This window comes from Haliotis cracherodii, unplaced genomic scaffold (genome assembly GCF_022045235.1).
Source record: "Haliotis cracherodii isolate W230 unplaced genomic scaffold, xgHalCrac1.p SCAF_13, whole genome shotgun sequence".
Classification (NCBI taxonomy): Eukaryota; Metazoa; Mollusca; class Gastropoda; order Lepetellida; family Haliotidae; genus Haliotis; species Haliotis cracherodii.
The window spans coordinates 35,434,737-35,458,633 of NW_027266268.1; the positions used below are offsets into that span (position 1 = coordinate 35,434,737).

A 23,897-nucleotide genomic window follows, 5' to 3' on the forward strand; every position below is an offset into this window, starting at 1 on the left:
AGGGCGAAGCCCCGAGGTCCCTCATTTCTGATCCCCGATCGCCGAGTGTTTTACATCCCCAAGCATAACCGAGGAGGAGTGTTTTATCTTGATTAGAAACCGTGGGGAAATCTGTAAATTCTCACCCACTGTATTTATCTGAACTTGTATATGGGCCGATGGCCTTTGATACAATAAACATCTTTGACTTTGACTTTGACTCCGAGGTTATGCTTGGGGATGTAAAACCCGAGGCGACAGGGGAGAGGAAATGTAAGACCGAGGGCGAAGCCCCGAGGTCCCTCATTTCTGATCCCCGATCGCCGAGTGTTTTACATCCCCAAGCATAACCGAGGAGGAGTGTTTTATCTTGATTAGAAACCGTGGGGAAACTGTTGCAATAAAATGCCAAAATTTGCTTTATATTGTCCTGAAAAATTCGAGTGTATGAGAACTACGTTTTGATTCGCTGTACTGACGTAAGTTATAGAAAGTTGATCAGATCATGCATGTGCCGATTATCACGCACTGCACGTGCAGATTGCTGGTACTTGGGAGAGGTTTTACAATTGTCATGTCACGTGACTAGGACGTAACCAAACATATCCTAAGAGACCGGATTAACACGCACTGCACGTGCAGATTGTCGATACTTGTGAGAGGTTTTACAATTGTCATGTCACGTGACCAGCTTCTTTTTAAACGTGCGCATTCCCACAGTAACCACACACTTTTACCGTGAACACGATGAGCGACGAGGACATCTTTCTAACCCATGCTCAGAAAATGGACGCTTTCTACTACTCACCATAAGCGAAACCCAAGTCAGACAGATGGTTCAGCAATTTCCCGATAGGACACAACACGCTTCAAGGCATAATCAAGCGACTGTGTCGGAATGCAGGAATCGAGGGAAAGCGAACAAATTACTCTCTCAGGGCAACATCCGCCACCAGACTATACAGAGCCAACGTTGATGGGCAACTTATTTGCGAGCAGACAGGTAAAGGAACATTTTACGGATTGAAGTTTTAAAAAAAATAATTCTTCCAAATTGGTGGCAAAGATAACATATAAATTATTTGTGGGCAACTATTTTGGAGTAGTGTTATCAATTGAAAGGTACATTTGATAGCGTATATGTTTCAGGCCATCGAAGCGAAACTGTGCGCACTTATAAACGGACATCCGAAGATCAGAAACTGCTGGTGTCGGACATCATCTATGGTGGGGGAAAGCAGAAAAGGTCTGTTACTGCCACGAGACCATCGCCAGATGATGCTACTGCGCCGCCGTCAGTTGCTACTGCTACTGCTATTCCGCCACCAGCCGTTTCCAGTGAAATCGTCTCTGATCACGATTTGCGAGAGAAAACCAAAAAGACGCTTTGCAGAACATTTGTGTCGCATTCAACTTCAGATGAACTGTAAATCGCATGGTTTATGGCATCACAGAATAGATGTTGAAACATGTGTGTGTTGATTTATTTTTCAAGAACGAATCCGCTACCCCACGCCTGGTTTGCGCCATGGGTCAGGTTAATAAATATCTTGGTAAAACCTCTCCAGTGACGGACTGGTCCATAAACAACCTGGACAACTCTACCAGAAAGGGGCAAGTTAATAAATCTTCAGTATGGACCTCCCTCTGATCAGCAAGTATACTTGTTGGATAATCAGTAGTGAGCGGTACATGCAGACTGGTGGTCATTCCACGATAGCAATGCAGCCACGAAACAATAGACATAATTTACCCTAGGTTTCTAAGCTATAATTCATTGAAAGCAGACTTCAACAAGGTAGATGTTAACATAAGATTTCTGTATAATATCATGTTTGACATCAAATAAAACCCACGAAACCAGAAATAGGCACCATATGACACACCAGTTATTGGTTTTTAAAACAAATTTGACACAGTGTCCCAAATATTTAATTTTAAAATATGGTTCGGTCCCCATACGCTCAGCTGTATTCTTGTATTTACTAACACCATAAGACCCTTCCTCCCAAAGTATATTTTTATGATCCTCTCCTTGTGATTGTCATATCCCTGACACCTCCCGATTCCCAATGAATATACCCCCAACACCCAACACCCACATCCCATAATATGATATGTCCATTCCCTCCCTACCTCTAATCAAGAAATGATTTGATTCCATCGAGAGTGAAACCTACAAATCTCAGACCAAAGAGCGAACCGATTACATCGACATTTACAATTCTCGTGCAACATGTACTATTGAGACTTACGTGAGTTATACAGATTATTTCATTACAAAGCTGCCATATGTATTCATGGATGTTGCAGAAACGAGGTGTTATAAACCACAATTGACGATGGTATCGCAGTTAACACTGATGTCTAAATGCATGGTGATACAAGAGATAAACACACCTCGCTCGTCGTATGCAATTCTCATGCGTTCACTTCTAGACATGTAATGCTTCTGCACCACCACTCCGTCGTAATCCACTTGCCCAACGAATGAATGTGAATCACGGTGGTGGGGGATATACACCTTCCTAGAAAATATCAACACTGGTCTTAAGGCAAAATGTAAAGCACATGTTATAGGGCTTTAATTGGTCAGGTGATTTCAAGATCTTTATGCGTGAGTGTGTTGGGTGTACCGCCGCTTTGAACAGTATTCCAGTTATGTCACGGCGAGTTAGCTTAGTGAAGTGATGCAGGTCTCAGACGTTTACCTCTTTGGTGAAACCCATAAACACGGGTATAGTGCTGACAAGCCTAGAAACATGATCGGTGCGAACCGAGATTCGAACCAACGATCATAGGTTTCTGGCGTGCCGAAGAGCTGTAACTCTGCACAGCGAATTAAAGCGACTTATACTATGTCACCCGTGCCCCGTCTAGCTGCGTGTGCGAGGATGTGCCGTTGATGGTTAGCAAACTACAGTAGCAAGATCTCCCCGGCAAGGTATGAACTGATACTAACGTCTGTCAAAGGTAGTGTTGCAAGTGGCCTTGGTAGCTTAAGGGACAAGGTCAGGATTCTTCCTCATTTTTAAACCCGTCATTTGATAATTAGTTTGAGGCATTACTAAAATACAATCACTTGATTATCAGTACAACCTTGATTTGATTAAGGTCCCTGACATCTAAGTGAAAGGTATCTCTTTATGAGACGCGAAGTGTGATAGGACGTAAACTGATAGTTAACAGCATATATCCTAGAGCCGCTCATGTATCTGACCTCAACACATTCCCGACGCATTGTTTTGAAAATCGTGGAAAGGGCGATTGTAATTATTATTATGCTACACGATTAAATAAATGCACAAGAAACTGAAAAGCAAACCCTTATTATCCCCTTGTAGGCGACAACAAATGGTGTCTCTTCATGCCGTGCACACACCTACCTGTGGACCCTGCTGAGAGCCACGTTCCCCTTCAACTGCATGTGCAGATGGAAGGTTCTCAAGATCTCTTTGTTCTTGAACACAGAAACTTTACACTTCTTTGGCACTGACGTGACAACAAATAAAAGTCCAGCCCAATCATCGACAGCCAATTCGGGACGTGAAGCTAGAAGTGCCAATCAAAATACAACTTTAAAAGTTTTTAAAGTGTTTTCAATATATACTCCTCAAAAGAAGCTAAGCTACACCCCATTTGTATATGACTATAGGTATTCTGTCATAACCGTATACAAATTCGGGTGCTTTTAGACTTCTTTTGAATAGTATATTTGAATGACAAACGGTTGCAAACAAGTACAACAGGTTTCTTTTTAAATACACATAAACCATTTAGAAATAGCAAATAGGCTGACCTCACTTAGAGATGAACCTTTTGTGTTTTTAATTAAGAAGTTTTGTAGATTTCATACCTGTTAATTAAATTCGAACCCTAGCGCGATGTGCTATTTATCATCATAGAATGGAGGTATAATACTTGATTATGAAGAAGCACACCAGGCTATAACATGTTGTTTGTGTGACCAATTTGCAACTTGCTAGTACTGGATCTCCAAGAGGAACTGTCATCTCAACCATATTTAGAAACTCCTTTAGGACCATTGTTCATACATTTTAACCAGACCTGATTAATAACCGTAACAGTTGGCTTGTTCAATATATATTTGTACATTTGTAGTCACATATTATACGATCTTTGCGATATGAGAACGTTTCTCTTCTTCCCATTATCCTTTATTCTCTCATATTATTCTTATTCATTATATTTATATATTCATATAGCTTGTGTACGGAATTCAAAACATCAGTTCTGTATTTTGGTGTTGTTGTTGTTTTATTTCAATGATTTACTTGTTTTTATCATGTTCATAAATTATTTCTAAAGGCATAATTGCCTCTGCACTCTTCCTTTCCTCTGTATTTGCCAGACTGAGAGCTCTGGACTGTTTCTCCTTAATTTATGATGACATCATATCTGTCTAAATCATTAGATCAGGCAAAGTATTTTTTCCAAAATATAGTTAATTGCATATGGTGACTGCAAAAGAGGTATTACATGACACCGACGCAATATTTGCTCTCTTTATACAAAAATATAGGACTGCAATATATAGAGGCTACTTCATGCTTTTTGTCGAATACAATTTATATTTCGTCGAGTGAAGCCTCGAAACAATATGGGGTTTGAGGCTTCACGAGACCAAATATAAATCGTATTCGACAAAAAAGCATGAAGTAGTCTATTTATTATATACATCTCCCATTTTTACATATTTTAAATTGAAATTTAGTCAGATCTTTCAACTAAGAGAACGACGATGATATTTCTCGCGTCGTGACCTGCTCACATACGACCTGTCGCTTTTACTACGATGAAGTAAAGAGTTCACTCAATTTATACTCATTTCAAATTGTCAAAGACAACAAAATACAAATGTGAATCAAAAACATTTATTCAAATTGGCAATTTATCAGTTTCTGAATTTATCATTGTATACAACTCATTGTCCAAACAATGTTTCGCGCTAACGTCAATGCGTAGGAATACATAATAATCCATAGTCAGCTGATAGTATTCAGAGAAAAACAACGTCGCACACTCGCTTCGTTTCGAAAGTTTGAACTTTTGTCAACGTAGTCAACAACGTAAAAGGATATAACAAACACTGAATTAACACGTGAAAAGGTGAGTCCAAACATATTTTGTTGTAAATATTTTATGACGAACTTTATTTATGCCATATTCCAAGATGATCTTGTCATTTTATTGCAAGCATGGTCTGTTCAATGGTGGTAACTCGTCTTCACATGTGTTTGATGTTGTCGCATTTGCTGTGTGTTTTTCGGAGGACATTGATACATTGAACATGTCAGGTGATAGACATACGTTAACATTTCCGTTGATTGTATTTCCAGACAACAAGCTTGTCAGAAAATGTTGATTCTAAAGGCAGTTGGACACAGATTGCATCGCAAATCCACCCTGCATTTGTGTCGAGTCCGGATTTCGATCAGCTGTTGTTACTGTGCTGCTGGCGTTGTTACTGTTTGACAGAATGCGAGATATTCCCTTCTGCTTTTCAGTATTCATACTTGAGTAATTATTTATCGAATTCACGTTTTTTGTGGCCTGAAATTTGGAAAACAAAATAATTCAAAATAACATTTTATTCATATTTTGAAAGATGAATGAATGATATTTGTATTTCTCTAAAGAGTATTTTATTATTTATTTGGTATTTCATAACATGTCTTTAAACAACAAGTTTATAGGATGAGGTCAAAAGAATTTTCAAATGTTTATTTTTTTACCGATCTATGTTCTCATAATATTCAAAATACCAACAAAATGAATTTAACTAACTTATACAAACACATTTTAACCATTGATATTACAAAAGGTAACTAAATTTGTTATTGTCCCCAGACTTATTAAATAAATGTAGATTTTCACTTCAGCATGTTCAGTGAAACACCAACCTTCAAAATTTATTTCTAAATATGTTTTTTCCATATAATTTTATTGTTTTAATATATGTAGAATCTAGTATAAATATTTTATAAATTCATTTTTTTTGTTTACAGCTGTCATCTCACCACATATCTGAATGATGTCATTGGGAGAAACGCCGCTGTCTGTTTACTTCTGGACCAGGTGTTTCCTCATACTGAAAGAAACCCCAAATGATTCAGGTATATTCAATATCATGCCATTTATTTGATATTTATTACTTAATTTATTTTGACTTAATTTATGGCTGATTGTCATTGTATTTCCAAATATTATACTAAAGTGTATATCTAAAACTAATATAGATATGGAATATTTACCTGTATGGTGTCAATCTTTTGTCATCAGCTATGTCAGCACCTTCTGTCATAGCCTTCATAATTCCATATAGCTTGTTGACACCCGGTGGGGCATTTTTGTACCAGTACGACTGTTCCTTCCTGTTGTTATTGACTTCTAGAAAAAATGGACTGTCTGGTGTACAAGAGGCTGGTGGTCGTCTTTGTCTGTACAATTTATATGCATTGACAGGGCATCTTTCCAGGCTCTTGGTTTTATTTGCCGTATATTTGTAGGATTATCCCCAGGTTTTGTTTTTTTTTGTTGCTCACTTACGAAGATAAGATACTCGGATCCATCATCATCATTTCTAATGTCAATGTCTCCCCATTGTAAATTTCTGGTTTCCTTTCCAGTTCTCATGCCAAAGTTCGGACAACAAATCATCCACATGGTATGAAGGAGGCTGTGGGGGTTATCACTTTCGAGGGTCTTGGCATCGTACATGGCATCAATATCCATATCTGACAGCTCTTCAGCAACCTCGGGTTTGTTGCCTTTACCCATTGATTTAAGTTCTTTTTGTTTGCATTTGAGTGTTTCTCTAGATCTTGCAAATGTGATATATTGGAAATGATGTTAAATGTAGAACCCATTTGTTTCAAGTATCTTTGTAGGGAAGAATGGTAGCTTTTTAGACTGACTGGTTCATATTCTGATCCATCATTCTTTTTTACTGACAGAAAAAATCTTGACAAACAGGAATTTAAAGATACTGCATCGCTTCTTCAATTTTTCTAGTTTCCCCCTCAACCATCACTCACTGATAATTCTAATGTCTCTATCTGTCTTCTTTCTTATGTTTTCATTTTCCAGATCTCGAAGAAACCTTGAAACATCATCATCACTGATAGATTGATACTTTTTATCACCAAGTATGCTGTAATCTATTGCAGATAATAAATTATCCACATCATCTCTATGTTGGTGCTCATTTTGGCTAGCAGACGATTCAAGGGAGGTAATCATGAAATTATGTCCCTTTGTATCAAGGGGACGTTACTCGAGATGAAAGTAGTTCCAGTTCAAACCTTATATTTTCACCGGTGAAAAAATAAGCTTTATAAATATAAGCTTATATTTTCACTGCAGTGAAATATCATTTTCCAAATTTATTTCACAATACCATTTATATTTTCACTATATATATATCTGTTTCATACTTATGTATATAATAAAGATTCATAACATACGACTTCTCCGTAAATATGTACAAAGGCAGAAACAGGATGAATGGTTTATGTTTCTCGCCTCTTGCAGTTGGAAGTTGAACAATCAATGGAATTACTTGTTTCATCATGTCCGAGAACTGGTGTTTCCGCCGTGGGATTGCTGACATTATAATAGCTAATGTTGTAACTATGACCATTGCTAATCACCCCGTAGACTATCCCAGGAGGACCACCACCTGCTATCCGGAAAAAGATTTTCCCAGGTGGTATAGTACTCCTTGAATGCATACTTTGTTCATACACATTTAGCCTACCGTCCTTCAACAGAATTATGGACGTCTTTACGTTACTCTGGGTCCCATCTGAAAGGTACAAACAAAACTAATTCATTCAATTATAAACTTATTCGTATTGATTACTTTTGGGTACATTTCTGTGTCAATGTTTGTTTAGTCGTTAATCGTGTTTGTGTTGGTTGTGGCCATTGCATGTCTTTGTTTTACCGTAATCCTTGATTATATGTTATGCTTCATCTCTGTACGTGTTGTTATCATTGACTCATTTCCTCGTGGGACCCTCGGAGGAGATTTCCAATGGCCAGCACCCCATTGCTTGTGAGAGGCGTCTAAACACATCTCTGTGTTGCGTCCGTGTGTCGGATGAGGAACCTATTGGTTCAGGCAACTGGAGCCAGGAACAGAGTTCCTTTGTCTCACGCACCATATTGCCACGAACTTCACCCAGACAGGTTGTAGAATTGGCCCTGCTCTATCAATCGACTGATCATACAAAGCCCAGATGACGATTTTGGATCACAATATTGAGTTTTGTTTGCATTTCTTTTGGTATTTAGAACCATAAACTATCCTGTGCAATGCTTTAAAGCTATATGTTGGACGTGTGTTTATATGGTTACAAAGTGAATCATCGAACGTTAACTGAGAGATCTTTGCTCTTGCCGGTTACGTCATTATCTCAAGCACTGCAGTCGTAAATATTAAAGGTCAACGACCGAGAATAACCTGTCTCGGTTACTTATAGGGCATGTATTCCATTGAGCGTAAAAGACAAAATAGTTGTGAAAATAATCTCCTGCAGTTCGCCTGCCATGCGACAATGGGCTGTAAATAAACCAGTCAATCAAGTGATGGACTATATGCTAATCAGCTTGTGATGAAACTCCCATGGTCCTTTGAAACATGCAAATTAGCCTTGAAATTTATATGAGCGGTTCACTGAAAATCACAAACACACACACACACACACACACACACACACACACACACACACACAACACACTCGCGCGCTTGGGGGTTCAAAGAAACATTACAACGACAAAAAAAATATGAAAAGAGCAAAGTCGTCATCATCATATAAGAGAGAAAGGAATTCAGAGAATCTGTAGTGTCAGTCGTATAACTTGAATTGTTTATGGGTGGCACATACGTTGCGCTAAACGCAAATAAATTCACTTACCTGGCACTGTAACGAATCGTGAACGTCGGGTTCGTATAGTCTTCACTTGCCGACTACAGTCACCGCGAAATGTCTGAGAGAGAAAAAATAAAATGAGACGCATAAGTTTAAACAGGCAACTAAAAATAATACGTAACTTTTCCGTTTGGCATTTATTAAGTTGTTTCTTGAATTCTTAATGAACAAAATCATAAGGATACCGATGTAAGAGACAAAATATATTTTCGTCAAAATACGTGCCATGTGGGATGAATCCCACAACGAATCGAACAAATACAAAATGAAAAATGTCATTATATTTGTACAAACATTGATGAGTAATTTTCATAAACAGATTTTTAAATATGGAGGCCGTCGTACGACAGCCGAATGAACATGGGATTCAAACCTATAATATATTACTGCTTCATTGGTCAAGTGCCTTCTGCAGAGAAGATGATTACAGTGCAAGGGAATGCATTTTTAGAGAATGTTTAAGTTCAAAGTTCAAATAAAAGACAATTTCTTAAATATCGCAAAAAGAACCGGAACATACACCCTCCAAAACAGAATCGCACAGGTAGATTTTTAATAAATGGAATGTACCTAATAAAGTCGATATATTCAATTTGATATCATAGATACAAATATGAAATGTTGGTGCTGGATAGTCACATGTTGTCGTTGTACAAAGGCATGGAAACTGTGCATTGTCACGTCACATAAGGCCACAAGGGCGTGTGACCGCCCCGTGCAAGAATCACGGCTCTGCATCTCCTCGGCACTGACTGGATAAGTGTACGAATTCTGTCCTGCGCCATTCTGCTTGTAACGCGTTGGCCAGTTGTGGGAGTGTCTGCGGAGTGTTCTGACGTTGACGTACACGTCGATCGAGTTCATCCCAGAGATGGTCGGTTGGGTTGAGATCTGATCTCGACGCCAGGGCAGACGTTGATGTTGGCATGATGAAGGTGACACGAGCTGTATGCGGTCAATGATTGGAAGAATGTGCGGTTAAAGAATTTTATTCATTGAGCGATTTGCTGTCAAATTTCCCTGAACCACAACCAAGTCAGATCTCGTGGTGTAGGATATGGCCCCCACACCATAACACTGCCGCCACCGAAATTGTTGAGTTCACGTACACAATGAGAGGCAAAACGCCCATTTCGATTACCAGTTGGTCAACACGTTATCTTCCATCTTGACCGTGAAGAAGAAATCGTAATTCATCGCTAAACCACACTCGTCTCCAGTTTCTCAAATTCCAAGGCTGTAAGGTATAGCACAAACGCAAGCGTCGCTGTCGATGGACCTGTTGCAAAACAGGGGCGATAACTGGTCTTCTGGGTTTGGATTCCAGCCTCGCGTTGATAGTTCCTTTGCAGTCTGGTCCGATATCCTCCTCAAACCAGGGATGTGTCCTGCAGTCTCCGTAGCTGTGGCATTGCGATGACGAAGGTGGAACAGTCGAATGTAGCGATCCTGTGCAGGGGTGGTAACTCTTGGTCAGCCGGTTCTCGGACGGTCTGCAGTGGAATTGAACTGAGTGTACCGGTCACAAAGGCGGCAAATGATGCTGTGGTGGATGTTGAAGTGGCGTGCAGCAGAAGACTGCGATGCCCCTCTTTGGATACGTCCTATGGCGATGTTCTGATCGGCAGCGCTAAGTCTCGGCATTTTCGAACTTGAAAAATGTTGACAATCGAATGACAAATTATTAGCTTATGCTTGCCTTTGTTTAGCCACTACCAAGGGTTACGAATGCCATAATTTGCACGTGCATTTTGCTTTACTGTTTTCCTCCATGACATTTTTTAACAAGTGTGAAAACAATGCCGTTTAAGACATTGCAAATCGACTGTTTGTCGAATATCAGGCCACCAACATTTTCCAATAACATATATCCAAATTATATGCTGGATTTTTTGTGTAGTCAGTTTCAATGAACTACATACTACCTGTGCGTTTCTTTTGTTGGAAGAGTGTATATAGAGAATCTCACCCGAGTGTCTTTTGATATCAAATATATCATCACGAGTTGATAAAAGTGGAAAAACACCGAGGCTTGCCGAGGATTTTTCCCACTTTTATCAACGAGTGTTGATATATTTGACATCAAAAGACACGAGGGTGAGATTTTATTTATCATCCAACATCATTCTTTCAACGTTTTCAATTTGTAGACAGTAATTAGCAGTGTCTTCAGTGTAAAAAGTACTGCAAACAGCTTCAGTAGCAGAGCCGTTAGTGATGTCATTTCATTGTTCCCCATGGTAACCAGTGACGTCACAATGGTCTGCAAAGTATTGTGATGTAATTTCATTGCAGCGATATCTACAGTGTAGATATCGCTTGATCTCATCCAAGCGATATCTCCTGTGGGAGCCAGCTTTGGATGATAAATGATGTTGCGCCCTATTCCAAAGTGCACAAGTACCGGATTGCATACAACAAGCATGGGTTCAAACCCAGATCTTCACGGCTCTCGATCATCGTCAAGAACCAACAAACAAATGAACATAAATGGTTGTCCATAAACAGGTGACGTGGCGGCCATATTGAAGAGCGGATTTGCACCTCTTGAAAGTCTTGTATGATCATGGGATAAAGTATGTTTCAGTTTCACTAGTCCTTGGGTTTCAAACACCCTGTGACATTGCTCACTGGACTTTCAGTCAGGTAGATAATGCTCATGCGAGACATCAAACACATGGTGTAGTTTAAACGATTCACCAGCTTTAACATCGGTCAAGATGGCGAGTGACGTATCTGCCTATTTCTATATATGGGTCTTCATCTGGTCTTTCAGCTTCAGGGTCCTGTGGCATTATTATACACATACCTCCCGGAAGTTAATACTCAATATATTCAGTCTGTATTCCTGGTTTGCTTGATAATGACTTCTGAGTGAGTGAGTTGCGTTTAACGCCCCTTTGAAAAGTATTCCAATTAAATCAAGGCGCGTTTGCTAAATGTGTGAAGAACGTCCGAACTGATGCAGGTCTCAGACATTTCCACTTTTCTGTAACCCACGGGCAGAAGTATGGTGCTGACAAACCTAGAAATATAAACCAGAGTGCACCTGGATTTTAATCCATGATCATTCCTGGCAACTCTAAGGGGCCGAAGTATCCACAATGCATTGCGCCTTAGCCGACTATGGTGCCGTGTTCCTTGGTGGCTCAATGAAACATCCGTACCCCTGGCGGCTTGTAGGAACGTGTGAACACCTGGTATCATTGCACGTGCTTTATTTATTTTCGGTTCGAGAAAGTTATTTGGGAATGAGTAATAGTTGGAAAGATGTTAACAAACCTTTAAAAGAAACCTTATCTCATCTCACACATGTATGTGTTCATGATACGAAATACGTAAATATTCATAAAAAATATAAGTGTAAATTGTTCCTGTAAACTTGTTATTGTTAATCAAGAACAATGATCAAAAGAGGTCAGGTCAAACTCTATCATATGAGTAATAGTGATATAGATGTATACAAGTTATTGAAAGAAACAATTTTTTTTTGTCTTACACACGTATTATGTGAACATACAACATGCATTAATCATTTTGAAAATATATTTTTAACATTCCTAACTGTAAAGTATCAAAACAAAACCAGTTTGTGTTAGTCGGGCACAATGATCAAAGGGAGTCAAAGCTCAGTCAAGTGGACACGCAGGAACCGCTGACCCAGTTTCCGTGTAGCGAGGTATAAGCACTTTTGTTCCGCGTAGGTAAAACATACAGTACGATAAGCATTGTGAGGTTTGTATCATAGAGAATTAGGGTCCATAGTTATATAAAAACTACATTCTCACAACGTTGTGGTTTTCAATTTTAACACTATCTGCATGTCTCTATAGATCGAGTTCATTCTACAATAATATTACAACAATGTAAGTATTATTTTGAAAAGGATAATTATGAAAAAATATTAATATGTTTACCACTAAAGATATATAAAACATCTTCTTGCCATAGTGTCTTTGCCATGATTGTTCGTTCAATTCTAGGCAAAGCAACAATTGTTATTAACATAAGATGTGCCAACAAAAAGTTATTTATGCCATTCCATTCAGTTAAAATATTCAACGTACTGTAATTTTATCACGTATAACACAATCATTGTTTCAACGCCATGCCTCTGGTTCCTTGAAAACAATAACAAAATGTTTCAGGAGGTCGTTGCAGTGAAAACATAACTAGTTTTGCTTTGATAATATGTTTGTTTTCTATTTTCATATTACATATGTATTTAAGCTCAAATGTGTCATGCTCTCTTTCCTGATTCTGAAGGTACCACATGAAAATTGCAATTTGTATTTACCTTCTCAGTAACATATGGGTGCATTATGACAGAAAAGGTACTTGCATCAAAAGGAAGGTATGCCACAAATTTCTTCGCGCCTTGTTGCTCCTTTGGATCAAATTTATGTCACTAAAAAACTTGCTTCATTTGAATTATACAGTGGACTTTTACTCGAGATTTCTATTGATTACTGAAATGGCTTTGTCGAATTAATGTAGATTTAACGTGACGTATGTGGAATATGTGGACTCGATTCATTTCAGACATCAAATGTATTGTTTAAGATACCTTGAATTAAACCGTCAATGTCAGATTTGGGCGAGGAAATATGGTATTTGGCTGAACGAGTATCGAACTGAGGACCTGACGATATCAAGCATTAGCGGATTTCCTAATCGCATAACACATCAAATGGTTGCATATGATTGAAGCAGTTTCGATCGGTGTTTAAAGCAGTCTCTCTCCATTGGGAACACAAAGATTCTATTTTCAACATTCATCATTTTGGTGCATTTCTTGGTGCATCACATCAATGTTTTCGTGGTGACAATAATAACGCAGATTTACCTTATTGACGCTGAGCTTGTAAGTTCCCGCAGAATTCAAAAGTCGATCACTATATTTGCCAACGTGACATGACAAGTCACGCATGACAAAGATGGGAGAGTGACAATTCCTGAGGCTGTGACACCACTCGACACACATTTTAGGACCGAACGGTACTCGGACATCATTCTCGTCCATCCCTGCAGGATAGGAGTACTTTAGGGTCACTGTTAGCACAGCAAATAGGAGATGTGTCTTGTACATGTTTCTTCATCTACAATTAAAACAATTCTGAAACGTTCTTCAATGAACTTTCTTTGAGTAAACGATATCGAAGAAGCCAACACGCCATGGGATGCCATTATCACGATTATTGTCTCTGGAGAAATGTTCAACACATTGGAATCGATGTACACCAATGAATATATTATAAGGGTAACGGTATTTTCCAGGGCATTATCATTTGCAGAAGCCCGAGGTCTTCCCTCAACTGCCTGACGAAGGAGGCCAGTTGAAAAGACCGAGGGCTTCTGCAAATGATAATGCCCTGAAAAATAGTGTAACCGTTATTATAGCGAAAATGGATGGAATTTGTTATTAAATAAAAAGAAACAACAATTTACAGCAATCGACACCAATGTCACTGACCAACTTTTCCAAATATGGAAACGTCATAGAAAAAAACAGATGAGGTCACTATTGAACGTGACGTCACCTATCCCTATCTATGACGCCACCTAACAACGGGCGTGATAATGGCCCGTCGTCAAGCAATGTGAGGGCATTATCAAGTTACAGTGGCCCGCTCATTTTTGATAACATGCGGGCAGTTTAATGATAATTCTATCCATTTCAGCTATAAATATTAACATATGGATAATAGAATAAAACATTATCCAGAACCCATTATCCGCTGAAACAGATTCCATTGGCCGCAAAAGGCTATATAGTGGTTCATATTATATGAATAAGCCATACAAAAATCGGATTTGAGGACGATAGTGTGTACGAGAGGTGGGTACAAACACTTTAAAGGAATGCTGAGATAGCAGGACGATGCATGCTGCCAGCTGGAATGATATATGATTCCCAACTGGGAGAATTACATTCTTTCTTCAAAGTAGATTTTCAATCATGTAATCCCAACCCACCTCCACCCCTTCCCGATTATCAAAGGTTGAGTCCCTGAGTATCAGATAATAAACTGTACATGACTCGCAAAAGCAACATCAAACGGGAGACGGCGAATGCCAGCTCCCCAACTCATGCTCATGGAGAACTGGCACCCATACATATACACATATATATTAGTTCCCTTGTGAAAATAAAATAAATGTCCAGATATAGTCAGACATACTTGTAGTTTGATATACTAATAGCCTACAATATGGAAAACCATATCGTTTCCCAGTTGTGTGATGGGCATAATATCTCACGCTAACGTTGTCACAAGGGCAAGCTTGAATTACTTGAGATTTCTTATGATTATGGAAATGGTTTTGTCGCTTTCATTGCATCCACCGCCAGTGGGTTGTATTAAATATATATGATTCTATAATCCTATAATATATCTAAACGACTAAACCTTTTGAGAAACAAATGTAGTATGTTGTAGACAATCCAACACCCCCACACCTGCACTGAGAGAGGATTGTGGTATTTTGGACCCTTCTCTTTTAAAAATGCGAGATCCCCCGTGAGACATTTGGTAAACTTGGAGTGTGATAAAGAAATATTAACGGACCTAACATCACATCATTTACATGACAATACATAAACTATTCACACTGTTAACATTAAGAATATATTTTCGTTCATAAATACCTTATTTGCATACAACACATTTCCCTTGAACCAGAAGATAAAAAACTTAATAGTCGCTTCGACAACACATGGCATCATTAAAGGATGTGCCAGCTTCAGGTGGCTAGAGAATACAACATTTCGATACATCATGATCTGATGAAATAGAGAATCGCCATTTGAGAATTAATATTTATAGTTCATTGTGCAAAGTACTCCAAGTGTGTACAAATAATACTTCTACTAAGAGGATGAAAGGGATATTTATAAAATAATGGCAAAGCAATATGTATTGAAAGACACCTGAAACCAGGCATGTTTCATGGTTCGTTGTGGTACTGCGGGCGACTTGCTTCACAGTTGGGGTTCTTGACACACGCACAGAACTTTGTGTACCTGATGCTGGGTATATTTGTGGGGTCTCTTGCGTCAATTCTTAAGCATTCCTGCCGATCTGAAGCTTTCCTAATTCATGCATGTAATGAACTCGTGTCCATGCTATGATCAACACTGTCGGTTCATTGTGAATACAAATTATGACATTACAGCTTTATTGTCTTCTTTGGTATGCATTTAGAAGTTGGAGTACTAAGTAAGGATAAGAATTTATGGATGAACAACTTCATTATTACAATGAGGAGCGTTTCGGTGCAGGTTCTAACACCGTTATCAAGCAAGTGAAACACAGAGTGTGGTTGACAAATATATATACAAGTAGGAGGCAGTGTTTATGCAGTAGAGTATATATTGTTATACTTGAGTAGAGAAGCCTGTTATGTATACACAAGGGTAGTGATGACAATCATCGGTCTTTAAACCGTTAATCAACCGTGTCCATGGCTATTACATAGTCCCGGCGTACCATCAAATCATCAAAGACCCCAATCAGCCATAATCCTGTTGTTTATATTACTGGCTTCATCCTTTGTTTATGTCACTGGTGTACATTACACTTGATGTTACAGTACTAGTTTGCTACTTGTCTTTAATACTTGACAAAGGAATTTGCTGAAACATCTAATATTATGGATCTTGTCGGTTGATTTCAGTCTTACAAAGGTTTCAGATTAATTGGATGACTGGAATATTCTCTTTACGGCTCCCACATATCCATAATACAGGGAGTTCATCTTTCACATAATCAAGGGCGGTCGGGTACCCTCGTGGTTAAAACGTTCACTCGTTACGCCGAAGACCCGGGTTCGATTCCCGACATGGGAACAATGTGTGAAGCCCATGTTTGGTGTTCCCCGCCGTGACGTGATGTTGCTGGATCTTTGCTAAAAGCGGCGTAAAACCATACTCACTGACTCCCAATAATCAAGATCACACGCAGGGCAGAATAAACAGCACCTTCCCGAGGCAAGGAAGAAAGTTAACCGACCTTAAATGAATAGTGAGTTATGAGTACATGAGTTATGTCCCTTCTATGTGCCCCCCCGTACTGACCCATAACATTCCACCTCTCATATCACGTGCATTTACTTAAAACAAAATGGCGGCGCCCAAATAATCGATAATAAAGATCATCATTGCAATAAAACTGGTTTTCCCTCTTGAAGTGTATCATATGACTTGCGCGTCTGGATTAAAAACATGAAAAGATTTGGAAAATATGTGTCGACGCCCAGTTGACGATACACATGTTCTGCAAACCCTGCAATCGAACGAATTCAGCACGGCAGTTGCCATGTTATTTATGAACTGGATGCCGAAATCGTTTTGATTGGACTTTGCATTGACTCATGTCAGTCCAGCCAAATGTAAGTCCACAATTCTAGCCCAGTTTGGCAAGCGTGAAAACTGAACTTTTAAAGTCAGTTATCTCCCTTGCCCCGGGAAACTGTATAAACAGAAGCGTTCTTTTTGCGGAGTCTTTGTATACCGGCCACATTCAACTGCAAGTCTGAAGTTATTACACCAAAAACTGGTAAATATTTTACGTTGATTAGGGTGAAGGTCAAAGTTTAAATGGGTTTTCACACTCAGTGAAGATTTAAACTGTAAATGATAATTCCATAAAATGAAGCGTCGAGAGAGTGATACATAATGAAACAAACAGTCATAAAATCTCTGTTTGACGATTATCATAAATGTTTTTTGTTTTGTTTTGTTTGTTGTTTAACGCCGCACTCAGCGATATTGCAGCTATATGACGACGGTCTGTAAATAATCGAGTCTAGGCCAGACAATCCAGTGATTAATATCATGAGCATCGATCCACGCAATTGGGATCGATGACATGCATCAACCAAGTAAGCGAGCCTGACCACCCGATCCCGTTAGTCGCCTTTTACGACAAGCATCGTCGCCTTATACGGCAAGCATGGGTTGCCGAAGACCAATTCTACCCCGGACCTTCACGGGTCTACCATAAATGATGAGATGCAACTCATGTCTTGACGTGGCCATATAAATCTAAAACCATATAAAAAAAAATATTTTTAATATTAGATGCCTTAATATGTTTCCCACTATCACCAAATGGCGGCGCCCAGGCAAAATAATCGAAAATAAAGTTCTTTATTGTAATAAAACTGGTTTTCCTTCTTGAAGTGCATCATATCAGTAGAGCACCTTGACTAAAAAGATCAGTATAACATAAGTATGTTCACCATTATCACCAAGAGTGTTAATCATGCTGTATGCTTGGTGGGGAAGTATATGCTGTGGTAGCTGATTCAGTCTGAAACATTACTTGACTGCTCTGGATGAATCATGATACTGGAGGCTTGCACACTCACAATGATGTTACAATAAGTGGTTGCTGAGACATTCCACATGTATTCGTCAGTATATACTTGTGTGAGAACTGATTCCCCACTACTACATTCACTAAACTGTACGTAACATTATTAAAGTTCCTGTTTCTGGAAAAGATGTTCAGTAATATCAGGAAGCGTATCTGTACTATGAACTCATTATAGAGCGATGGACAAGGCGGCGCTTGGCCGCATAGTAGCTGTCCTGACCAGGGTTTTCTTGCTGCAAGGTAAGATATGCCTTAAATAATATTTGAACAGGTGTGTTACATTTATTGGCTTTAGTCTTGAGCGCATCATTCTGGTATTGCCGCATATGTTTTCTAACGACGCAAGAATTGTCAACCATGTGTGCACTTTAGGCGGACGGATCCCATAACCTAAACACGCAAACAGTCTTCAAACTTCTTTACTTGCTTCGTAAAGTTACCACTGCACACACGTTTCACAAAGTGGCAGAGGGAATCGGGTATCGCTGTAAGGAGCTACCTTGCAGTATCTGTCATACAGAACACGCTTTTTGATTAGCTTATGTCGTATAAACGTTGTTACGATCCATTGGCTTTCGCTGACAAGAGTTACCGTTCTACCCGCTTGTCCGAAAACCACCAATATATCGGTAGTGTCAAATGTTTAAGAGACTATTGAGTTCTTGACCGAAACAAAGCACGGGGAAAGATCTACATCTTCTGGACCGGCAGAATATTTTATGAAATGCTCCAAGTAGCACCCGAAATTTAATTCAACTAGAACGTGTCTGTATTACATGTGAAAACAGAAGCATCCCCACCTTTTCACGAATTCCCACCAGCTTCCCTATCAGAAACATGTATCATGGCGCATCAGCTTCACCACATCAAGTGACATCCTGGATACTCAGTGCAGTACATCTTTGAAACAAAACGATCCATGCCTCTAGCTACCTTAGTAACAAAGCATTTCCGATTTCATTAGTTCACTTCCTGTTTCAGAAAACATATACCCAGTGCAGCACCACTTTGGAAAAGAAAGACCTATACCTGTAGCTTCCTTCATAAAATGAAAAACATCTTGACCTTCAATGTCAACAATGAACTGCCTTGAGATAATATTTATAAAGTTTGATCAAATTTTAGTTATATACTAGTATATGTGTGTGCGGTAGCTTTATGGGACGTAATCAAAGGGTTGTACGAATAAATATACACAGTAGCATCGACATACAATCACATTTTAGGATCATCTTCTTCATGGACAAGTGTGCCAGCTAAGTGGATGTTCACACACATACCACAACCTCTCCTGAACTGTTCACATATTCACATTCGTTCATCCCATTCCTGTTTTCCTTTCAATAAAGGAAATAATCTACACCCGTGGGATAGAATAGGCAAATTGCTTTATTTTTCGAACAAAGTCATTCGCCAAAGTAGACACCATACGTTACACGTATTTCGTTATGTTTCCTTCAGAAGCTGCCTCCAGTAAGATCAGGATAGATCCCGGTCATGGGACCAACGGGGGACGTCTTCAGGTGTTTAATGATGGAATTTGGGGAAATGACAACTTTGGAAACCCAGATGCTCGAGTCCCTTGCAGGGCTCTAGGAATTTACAGGTGTGAGTGAGTGAGTGAGTTTGGTTTTACGCCGCTTTTAGCAATATTCCAGCAATATCACGGCGGGGGACACCAGAAATGGGCTTCACACATTGTACCCATGTCGGGAATCGAACCCGGGTCTTCGGCGTGACGAGCGAACGCTTTAACCACGAGGGTACCCGACCGCCCCTGTAGGCAATGAGCTAGACGTAATTTCACATACTGGTATCATCTGGAGGGACCACGCGATATACTGATTTCTATTCGTATATACATTCCGCAAAAGTATGATGGACTTGTCGGAGTGGTAGCTCAGTCTCACTATGAGTCTTAATCAGAGGTGGCCATGAAAAAACAATACATTTCATAACGATAACTAAAATCGAAACTTCATTTTTATTTTTTCAGATGGTGTGATGATAACACCAACAAATGCCCCTATCACGGTGCCTGAGGGTGACAAAGTTAATTTCACATGTGTTGAACATGGTAATAGGGGTTTACCATCATAGTACCTGTGGTCCATCGGGACCCGGACTGTATCCAGACAGTCCAGCGTTATACTGACTGCGGAGAGACACATGTTCAACAATGGCAACCTGAAGTGTACTGTGACGAGCGTTAATGGGTCCAGGTTTGAGAGTGCAACAGTGAGCATTGATGTACAGTGTAAGTACATCCCAATGTCTCAACGCTGAAAGGACATCCATGTGTGGAAGAGGTCGCATTTGTCTCTTATGGTGATAAAAGCTAACAAGATTTTTCTACATCTTATAATTGAAGCAAACTATTAGATAAAGTAGGCAGTTGTTTTATAATAAACAGAGGTTGGACGGAATCTTAAATTTAGACTTCTGTGTGTGTTTGTGTGTGTGTGGATGTTGTGCCCAAGGCAGTCTGATTCGGAGATTGATTATTCGTTTGGCGACGACGTGTGAATGTGAATTTCAGTTATACTAAGGTATGCACTGATCATGTCAATCTAGCTAAATCAGATGAGTATCTTTTCGATGCCAGATGGACCCAAGCTTTCCTGCCAGGAAACTTACACCGTGTTTGAGAATACAACGGCTCTGTTGAAATGCCACGTCGAAGCTCACCCTCCTGCCACCATCACCTGGAGCCGAGCAGGAAGCTCTGCTACCAAGCAACACAGCGGGTGTCAGTACATGATCCCGTCTGTGCAGTTGTCTCACCGTGTTGACTACATCTGTACTGCGTCCAACATCCTGGCAGACTACATGGGCAGAAGCCACATTAAAACAGATTCATGCAGAATACAGCTGATTGTTAGATGTAAGTATGTCTTTTCACAGTTTGCATTGCAGCAATACAATTTCGACTTTGAAGTATCAGACACAATACTTTCATGAAAGTGTTAATGGTGTTTGTTTTATGCAAATTGTGTGAGTGGCGGGTGCTTCATGTTTGGCAGGACATGCTTACCCTTTTCAGGAACACCTTGTGTCATCACTGATATATATTGATCCATTCAAATGGTTCATTTAATTTTCATGGCTATTTTACCTTTTATGCTCAATCGAATCTGTTTCGCCCGATAATCCAGGTTACTTCCTGGTGCTGACATTTTATATTGTGTGATGACACTGCTATGTCGGTATTAAATAGAAGAAGTTATCTGAAAGGGGTATCAAAATCTGTGTCCATTTACAATTCACTTCTTGTGATATCTTGTCTACTGAATGACATCAAATGTTTTAATGAACCATTTAATTTTCATTACACAGCATACGAAGAATTAAAGACCCAAAGTCTGATGATAGACACATCCTCATCTTTATGCTTTCCCATTCACAAAGCCTACATTGTAGGTGGCAGCCTTGGAGCTATCATTCTGGCTTTCATGGTCCTCAGCCTTGTAATGATAATCAGGCTACAGAATCTATCTACAGGTAGCTAAATATACCACGATGTTGATAAAGACTTATCATATCTCACATTCCTCAAAACGGGGGTGATAGGGTAGCCTTGTCGTTAAAGCGTTCGCTCGTCGCGCCGAAGGCCCGGGTTCTATCCACTGCATGGTCACATTGAATGAAGTCCATTGCCAAAAGCGGTGTAAAACCCAACTTATTCATCCACTCACTCAACCCGTGAAGATCCGGGGTAGAATAGGTTTTCAGCAACCAATGCTTGCCGTAAAAAGCGACCATGCTTGTCGCAAGAGGCGCCTAACGGGATCGGATAGTAAGGCTCGCTGACTTTGTTCATACATGTCATCGTATCCCGATTGCGTGGATCGATTCTCTTGATTGTCTCACTGGATTGTCTGGTCCAGACTCGATTATTTACAGACCGCTGTCATATAGCTGTTGTCGTTAAACAACAAACAAACAAAACAGACAAACATGTCACTCACTCATACATGTACGTCTATGGGGCTTTTGAGACTTGGGCAGAATTCTCACTTAAATCTTCCATAAAACTATGATTGCGGGTTTGAATCCCATATTCGTTGTCATCAGGATCCTATGTTTGTCACCCCATTTATGTGTGTTTCATAAAAGTACTTAATGTCTCACTTTGACCCTTCCTTCCACATTAAACAAATTACGATGACAGGGAGAGATAAAACAGATTAAGGCGGCTGAAACCCACTTGCTCACTCAAGACCACATCTGTTCTGACCTGGGTTTGACTCATGGGTATCGCGGATATCTACATAGTATATTATTATTTCAAAATCGTGCACAGGGGAGATATTTCCATTTGATTATAGGGATATCATATTTGTCTTCACTAATTTCCCTACAGGTCAAGCAAACATGAATAACCAAGCTTCACTTGGTTCATGAAGATCCGGGGTAGAATAGGTCTTCAGCAACCCATGCTTGTCGTAAAAGGCGACTGTGCTTGTCGTAAGAGGCGACTAACGGTATCGGGTTGTCAGGCTCGTCAACTTGGTTGATGCATGTCATCGATCCCGACTGCGTGGATCGATGCTCATGATATCAATCACTGGATTGTCTGGTCCAGACTCGATTATTTACAGACGGCCGTCATATAGCAGGAATATGGAGTGCGGCGTTAAACAACAAACCAACCAAACCAATCACTTGGTTCATTTTGGAAAGGATATCCACAAAGGGAGCTGAGGGCAAGAATGGCACCACCCTGTCAGACGGCGCCTACTACCTACACGGCACACACACTGATCAGAACCAACTCCGCCTGTCGACCTACGCCAACCCTCATGGCAACGTTGAATATCCATACATGGATATGAGTGGGAACGACCAAAGGTCTCACCAAAATGAGACTGTAGATGACCACAGGGAGAGGTGAGGTGAGGTGAGGTGAAATGGGGTTTAACGTCGCGTCCAAGATTATTGCACTTATATAGCGACGTGCATGCACGTGTATATATATGTGTGTGTGGCTGCTTGTACTAGTCCGGACAGATGCCGATTGATAGTGCTAGCACACTGAGATACCATGCCGCAGTTTAACATGAATACCCCACTCAGACACAGTATACTAACTCCGAGCCGACCAGTCCTTGTTTTAGCCCCTTAATGCCGAGCGCCAGACAGGGTAAGAACAAGTACCATCTTTTGGTATGACGTGGCCGGGGATCGAACCCCGGACCTTCCGCTCTCCTGGCGGACGCTCTACCATTAGACCACGGAGGCGGCCTGACCACAGGGAGAAGCCACACTACAGTGAATTAGAAACACCAATGGCAGCGTATGACTATGAGAATGTACAGAACAGGGATCTATATTGGATTTAGTTGTAGACTTCAGAAGTGATCCGATCACCTCCCTGTTACGTGTAGGTTGCAGGTTCAGTCTTTACTCAGTGTTGATGTGAGGCGTGAGTATGAGATGAGCACTGAACCTCTTGTTTAATATTTACTTGCGGTTTATATTGGCGTTAATATTGCTGTTGATAAGTTGGTCGAGCTGTAGCATTTCCGGGTTCTCAGCTAAGTATATTTCCATCCGGAATGGGTGGTACATAGAAAAAGCA

General features: G+C 39.9%; 1 protein-coding gene and 3 pseudogenes across 1 annotated transcript; 3 read left to right on the forward strand and 1 right to left on the reverse strand.

Moving 5' to 3' along the window:
* Nucleotides 1–726: 726 nt before the first annotated feature.
* On the forward strand, nucleotides 727–1,402 carry LOC139458648 (uncharacterized; annotated as a pseudogene).
* A 3,785-nt stretch (nucleotides 1,403–5,187) lies between these two features.
* On the reverse strand, nucleotides 5,188–6,869 carry LOC139459258 (uncharacterized protein KIAA1958-like; annotated as a pseudogene).
* An 11,626-nt stretch (nucleotides 6,870–18,495) lies between these two features.
* Nucleotides 18,496–20,602, forward strand: LOC139458649 (uncharacterized; annotated as a pseudogene).
* A 312-nt stretch (nucleotides 20,603–20,914) lies between these two features.
* LOC139458650 (uncharacterized) lies at nucleotides 20,915–23,658 on the forward strand. Its single transcript, XM_071240066.1, has 4 exons — nucleotides 20,915–21,200; nucleotides 21,653–21,815; nucleotides 22,994–23,206; nucleotides 23,571–23,658. The coding sequence occupies exons 1-4, from the start codon at nucleotides 20,915–20,917 to the stop codon at nucleotides 23,656–23,658; spliced, it is 750 nt and encodes a 249-aa protein (XP_071096167.1).
* Nucleotides 23,659–23,897: the final 239 nt, after the last annotated feature.